At 34.8% G+C, this 7390-nt stretch overlaps 2 protein-coding genes across 2 annotated transcripts; both read left to right on the forward strand.

Moving 5' to 3' along the window:
* Nucleotides 1–951: 951 nt before the first annotated feature.
* On the forward strand, nucleotides 952–2702 carry LOC113299653 (putative 4-hydroxy-4-methyl-2-oxoglutarate aldolase 2). Its single transcript, XM_026548723.1, has 2 exons — nucleotides 952–1146; nucleotides 1899–2702. Exon 2 carries the CDS (start codon nucleotides 1913–1915, stop codon nucleotides 2411–2413), a length of 501 nt encoding a protein of 166 aa, XP_026404508.1. The 5' UTR covers nucleotides 952–1146; nucleotides 1899–1912; the 3' UTR covers nucleotides 2414–2702.
* Nucleotides 2703–3401: 699 nt separating this feature from the next.
* On the forward strand, nucleotides 3402–7136 carry LOC113296011 (ent-kaurenoic acid oxidase 2-like). Its single transcript, XM_026544341.1, has 7 exons — nucleotides 3402–3649; nucleotides 4099–4172; nucleotides 5414–5778; nucleotides 5862–6011; nucleotides 6115–6375; nucleotides 6792–6898; nucleotides 7010–7136. The coding sequence occupies exons 1-7, from the start codon at nucleotides 3402–3404 to the stop codon at nucleotides 7134–7136; spliced, it is 1332 nt and encodes a 443-aa protein (XP_026400126.1).
* Nucleotides 7137–7390: the final 254 nt, after the last annotated feature.

The following is a 7390-nucleotide window of genomic DNA, read 5'->3' on the forward strand; positions in this document are numbered from 1 at the left end:
ATTTTTTTTCCGTGTATATATTCTTTTTTGTATTGCAATCAATTTTATTTTAACATTAAGAAATCATGACTTATACGATATAGTACCAAAGATAACAGGGGTACCATTTGGGTGATCCAACTACGATCATGAAAATATTGTCTTGTATGATATCATCCCTGAAATATATGGTACCTTCACTTATCAAAAGTTTTAAAAACAACCAACCACATTTTTCTACGATGTTATCGATGTTGTAACGACAACATAAAATTAATATTGTCCATCACTATTCACCAGCACTCACCGTCACTACTTCTTCCACCACAAATCAGGGGCGGAGCCAGGATTTTGAGGAAAGAGGGAGAAAAAACTCTTGGCAAGTTGGATACATGTGAAAATGGACTTCGTATCCCATTTTATGATAAAAGAACAAAAATAAATATAATTGTGCTTGGCGCCGCCCTTAACCACCACTAATCTTTCGGCCTCCACCTCTTCTACTACTCATTGTCGCCAAAAATGTCTATTGATATTATTTATCAAAATTACTTATTAATAGAAATACATATTATAATTAATTAAGAAAATATTTATAATTAAAAAATGATTAGTCATTTATTATGAGCAATTAATGAAACACATATTAATAAAACATTTTATAATGAATATATTATTTATTATGTGCAATTAATGAAACACTAATTAATAAAACAATTATGATATTTAAGTTGAACGAACCACCATCGTTGGATCTTTTTTCTATTAATTCCAAGAGAGATTAAATTATCCCAGCTTTGTTTTGTATTAATGATTTCATCTGTCCATGTCAAAATAGCAATCTGACACTCAGTATTTTTTTTTTTCTTTCTTTTTTAACTGATGGCTGATGCTGCTGCTGCTCATGTGCTAATGGCATCAGGCCATAACTTTTATTAGCTTTTTGTCCACTAACTCACAAGTCACAACCCCGTGGGTCCTAAGAAAAGAAAAAAACGAGGTGAAATAGAATCATATAATGAAGGGGATCAATCAATCCTAATCCAAATAAAAACTATCCCATTATTATAACAAAATACAAAAGCAAAATCAAAGATACCCACCACCCAGCACACTGCACTTCCTTCTTGATTGTTCTTTCTGAAGATCCCTCCCTCTTTCATTCAGGTATTTGTCTCTCTCAGATCTGTTCTCACTGCTGATAGCTGTATGATTCATTCATATTTATGGATTACTGTTTTGTTGAGAAATCTGTCTTACTATTATCATGTTGAATCAGATAGCGAAAGAAATTTTTTTTTTTCCCCAAAGATATTAGTATAAATTGTTGGTCTGTATAATTGAATTTCTTTAAAATCAAATCTGATTTAAGGCATATAAGGTTTGTTTGGAGAGTGATATGATAATTTAGTCAATTATGGATCCAACTTGTTTAATAACTACTATGCCTGGCTACAGTACAATTTAGTATCTACTCTTTTTGGCCATACAAGGAGATGGTTAGATGGATGGCTTTTGAAGTGGTGATCCTCATTTAGAATCACCTTTTAAACAAACAATCAAATGAGGGTTTTTAGTTTACGATGTTTTTGGACAGCCTGTAGTTGGTCAAATTTAGAAGCATTCTTGAAGTTTTGCAATGTTGATCAATGCGGTGTTAAGGAGAATACGATGCTAACCAGCTTTTGAGGTTCCAATTATACTATTGCACTGTGAGGATGAGTGCAGTTCAATCTTTTCAAGGATTTCATAGGATTTCCTTGTTCCATTCATAACTTGGAGAAAGTCATGGTTTATGCACTTCAAATGTCATTCAGCACTTGAGTTAAATAGAATTAAGTAATGCACCATGGGAACTCTTTGTTTTTTTTTTCCCATGTTTTGCTGTTAATGGAAGCACACTTTTCCTTTTCTTATAGGTATTTCCAATAACATGTCGATGGTAGCGACAGCTGAAGTTTGTGACGCAAACCCACCACTTATTCATAGTGGTGAGCTTAGAGCTCTACAACCTATTTTCCAGATATACGGGAGACGTCAAGTGTTTTCTGGACCAGTAGTGACGCTCAAGGTCTTTGAGGACAACGTTCTTGTTCGTGAGTTTCTTGAAGAGAAAGGTAATGGCAGGGTTCTGGTTGTTGATGGTGGTGGAAGTTTGAGGTGTGCGATTCTGGGAGGTAATCCTGTTCAACAAGCTACTAACAATGGTTGGGCTGGCATATTGATCAATGGTTGCATTAGAGATGTCGATGAGATTAATGGGTGTGATATCGGAGTTAGGGCTCTGGCTTCGCATCCAATGAAAGCCAATAAAAGGGGAGTTGGAGACAAGCACGTACCCGTCATAATGGCTGGAACACGTATATTAGATGGTGAGTGGCTTTATGCAGATACTGACGGAATTCTTGTGTCTAAGATGGAGTTATCAATTTGAATGAGTAACTTAATCTGCAGCCATTTTTACGGAAAAATCATGTCATTATTACATTCTCCCCCCTCGCTACAGTCCTGTCTGTGTTCCTATTTGAGTTGTTGTTACCAATTGTTGATTATGACTACTGATCGGTGCTGATTGTTCTTGTTGTATATCAACCAGCAAAAGACATCTGCATTCTATGGTTTATATCATGTCTAAACAATTGATGTCCTGGTTTCAGCATCTGCAATTATATGAAAATTTACTACTCTTTTTATCTCCAGCAACTGCATGGAGAATACTAAAATTCGTCTGTGCATCTACTATAGTGTATACACATTGCAGCAACATTTGCTTAGAGATCGTGCAGTATCCCCCCAGCTTGTTATGGTAGCTGAGGAGTGCTCAATGTGAAAATTATTCAATTTTGATGAGATTATGATAGGCTTGATTGTACTTTGTAATTGGATGCCACGATGATGCAAATGATTGTCCAAGGGGCGCCTAGCTATAAAATTCTCTAGGCACACGAGTCGTCCAAAGGGCGCCTAGCAATAAAATGCCCCAAGGCGAAAAACTATGAGCAATATTAAATTTTTTTCTAGGCAGCTAGGTGCTAGACGAGGTGAGACAAGGCAAGGCGAAGGGATTGGCGCCTCGCCCCGCCTAGTGCCTAACACAACATATATGTGTATTCACGCACATGAAGGTGATTCCAAGACCATTCAGACTGCTTGGAAGTTGGAACTTCTTACTTACAGAATATTCTTGAAAAAATCTGTAATTAGCAAGTCTTTATTGGTTAGCTCGAATGGTCCCCGACAACCAAAATTAAGCACCAATGAAATAACCAGAAGTTTTTGAAAACAATTTGTCTATTAGCTCTACAGATTATCAAGGATCCCTTGTTGGGAATCAATACTTCTCCTTATAAACGTAAATGCTCATGAGCTTCAAAGAAGGCAAACCACGTGAGCAACATACTGAGAGTCATAGAGCAAGGAAAATGGGCATTAGTTCGGAAACATGGTGGTTTGCTCTAGTTTTTGGTGGTGCACCATTGCTAGTTTGGGTACTGCTAACATGGTGGAATGAAATCTGGTACATAGGTCCTCTTAAACTTCGCTACAGTGGTTACGTTAAGCTTCCTCCAGGTACTATGGGTTTGCCTTATTTTGGCGAAATGCTGAGTTTTCTTTGGTACTTCAAAATCCTTCACCTACCTGACGAGTTCATTGAAGCCAAAAAGCAAAGGTCAGTTTTAATGCTCATTTTATGTTTAATAATGTATACATGTATGCTAAGCGAAAACGCTATTTGAACAGCCGTTTAACAGCTAAATAACAACTGATTTGAACATGGCATGGGATGTGGTGGAAAGAGATCACTTTTCTTTTGCCATATCATTAGAAAGAGGTCTACAAAGAAAACTAGAAAAAGTGAAATTAATGTTTCATCTCCATCCTTTGTGCTCGTTCACCTTGTTCCATCTTCATTAATAATTTTTTTTTTCCAGAACTTATATCCTATTTCGGATTTCACGCCCACAAAACTCCTAAGTTTACTAAAATTATGATCAAACTAATTTCTACCATTTTATTCCATGGTGATGACTTTTTACCTAAAAAATTCTAATTTCACATGGAAAGTAGTGATGATTTTTTTGGTAACCCTTAATCTATTCAAAATTCTTTCAATTTCAGGCAACAAAATCGAATAAGTCTCCGTCCACCTGAATGTATAATTGCAGTTCTGAAACTTAACTGCATAAATCATGGTGTGTTTTTTCTTTTGTTTTTTTGAAGAGCTTATGGATAGCATTGGCAGTTGGTTAATTTTAGAAATGGGAAAGAAAATTTAATGAAGTTTTTAATCTTTGAAGAAAAAGTAGTATCTTTGATTGATAACGATGGACTCATGTTATATGTCTTCGATAGATATGTATCGAGTTGAGATCTGGCTTATTAATTTGCTCAAGAATATAACTAAAATTAGGGCAATGAAAGTAAAGATCTACACAATGATTCGAGGGAAGAGTGACGAAAAGCCTTTTTTTTGTTGATGACATGGGTTGGAGGAGTAAGCACTCCAGTCTGCCACATCAGGTGCCATGTGGATCAGCTGGTACTCAGCTGGTACCTAGCTGTTCACCTAGCACGATTGTATGCTAAAAATTCTCTTAAATGTAGTCCACACTTTTGTTAATCATAGCCAAAAATTTTAGTTAAAATGAAATACCAAAAGTTAGAATGAAAAACAAAACAAGTTTTAAGTTTTTTCTTTGCTAACAATTAAACTTAAATTCTTCTTGAAAATCAAAATAAATCCTAATTTTCTTAACCATACTTAAAATTAATTATAATTGTTCTTTTAGTATTCTCACCAATTGAACAAATATGTATAAACCTTAATTCTTATATTTTCCCAAACACAAAATAAACTTTCTCTAAAGTAATTTTTTCTTAATCATGATTACATCAACTAAAAATTCTTATTTTAGTGGGGAATTTTTCGCCACTAAAGAGAGCCAAAATGTGCACCCCGCTTTTAGAGGGGTGCACAAATTTACACTCAAAATTGATGGTGTATATTCTAATTATTCCATTAAATTTTTTCACAACAACGTCAATCAAAATGGAATTACCTAAGTTTTTAATTCTTGTCCTAAGACCATTCTCCTATGAACTCCATAAACATTATAAAAAGAAAAAAATCTATAAGATGGTGTTTTTTTCTTCTCAATCATGATTATACTAAAATTGATCGAAGGTGTTGATTATTCTTAAAAAAAACATTAATTATGTCAAATATCTTATATAAACTTGATTAGATAGTTAACATTTTTTTTGTTGATGTTAATCGAGGGATTTAATGATTGTCTTATTATTATGGGATATATATGATAATTATACATAATTTTGTGGGCTATGTCGAATGATTATAAAGGTTTCTTTGGTTAACTTAAGTACTTATTTTAAATGGGCTATGGTTAATAAATGTGTGGGATACATTTGACAGAATTCTATGCTAATTCAGATATCAACTCAATGTTCATTAGATATGGTGAAGGAGTAGGAGTGTACCAGACTTGCCTCTTCGGGACACCATCTATCATCTCCTGTTCTCCGGCTTCGAACAAGTTTTTCCTGCAGCGAGACGATATTTTCCCCATCAATTGGCCTTCAAATGAACTTTTAGGTGAATCGTCTGTTGCTGTTGTGAATGGAAAGGCTCATACTAGACTAAGAAGCTATGTTTTTAATGCGATCAACAGTCCCGACGCTCTTAAGAGAATTTTTCTAGTTGTGCAACCTAGAATTTCATCGTCTCTTCAGTTGTGGGCCGACAAAGTCACACTCAATGGAATGAAGGAAACTAAGAAAGTATAATTCTCATTCTTTTCTCTAGTATTTCGTAGAGTAGAATATGTCCAAATATTTTTCAATAATTTTGAAATGAATTACAGGTAACCTTTGCAAATATTGGAAAAATGTTTGCTAACTTTGAGCCAGGCCTTGTCTTGGATTCGCTTGATGGTTATTTCGCTGGCATTATCGGAGGGGTGAGAGCCCAACGCATTAACGTTCCAGGAACAACATACCACCACGCTCTTAAGGTGCATATCCTGGTCTGCGTTTGTTAAAATTAATTGTGGCCTTGGTTGATTGCATGACATGTCCATGGTGAACTCGGTAAATTTCTTGAAATTGTTTTGACAGTGTCGGAAAAGCGCGACAGACATATTTAGAAAAGAGCTAGAAAGTCGTCGATTGCATGCGAAAAGCCATATTGAGGAGAGAAATGATCTCATGGATGGATTGATCAATATGAAAGATAAACAAGGGAAAAAATTAGGTGATGGAGAAGTTATTGATAACATTGTGTCTCTAGTAATTGCTGGATACGAATCCACTTCTCTCGCATCAATGTGGTCTTTCTACTACTTGGCGAAATTCCCCGACGTTCTCCAAAAACTGAGGGTAAGTGATAATTTAGATATGAACAATAGTTGGTCTAGTTTGGAATGTGTCTCACAATGTAACTCGATGCAAGATGAGAACCTTGCAATGACTCACAAGAAGAATGGTAATTTCATAACTGCAAAAGATATTTCAGAATTGAAGTACACAAACAAGGTATTTCCAAATACCGTATTCGAGAACTTTTGATGTTTGATCAATGACAAACCATATACAATGCCATAAATGTCAATCCTGAATGAAATTGTAGGTGGTAGAAGAAATTATTAGACTTGCCAATGTTGCACCATTCATTTTCAGAATAGTTAAAGAAGATACAGAATACCAAGGTAGAAAATCAAGCTTCATACTTACAAAATTGGTTTAATGAGTTAAAAGAAGATACTGAATTTGATTTTTTTTTTTTTTTTTTGCAGGTTTTAAAATACCAAAAGATTGGAAAATCATCATTTGGCTACGACATCTTCACACAGACCCAAGGAACTATAATGATCCAATGTCCTTTAATCCAGACAGATGGAATGTATGAAACCATGCATTAAGAGCTAGCTTAAGAAAAATGCTACTAAATTTTGTTATGTGACTGCAAGAATAAAGAACACTAAATAACCCCTTAACTAATGCTTTTCTGTAGGGTCCCGCGAAGCCTGGTACATTCCAAGTCTTTGGTGGAGGAGCAAGGATATGTGCAGGGAATATGCTTGCTCGAGTTCAGATTGCAATTTTCCTGCATTATTTGGCCATTGGCTACAAGTAAATAAACCATAAGAAAACTAAGAATAAAAATTGGTTTTTATTTTTTATTTTTTTAAAGCATTAAATTGGTTATGATTGTATTCGTATATTGCATTATTTTTTTCAACCTTTTTTCAATCTTTATGTGTAAATAACTCGTTTTCTGTTTTTTATTTTGTTTTGTTTCTATGGTTTGTAGGTGGGAACTAATAAATCCAGGCACGAAAACAATGTATCTTCCCCACCCAAAACCTGAAGACGGGCTCCAGATCAAGTTCAA

This window comes from Papaver somniferum, chromosome 7, assembly GCF_003573695.1.
Source record: "Papaver somniferum cultivar HN1 chromosome 7, ASM357369v1, whole genome shotgun sequence".
Classification (NCBI taxonomy): Eukaryota; Viridiplantae; Streptophyta; class Magnoliopsida; order Ranunculales; family Papaveraceae; genus Papaver; species Papaver somniferum.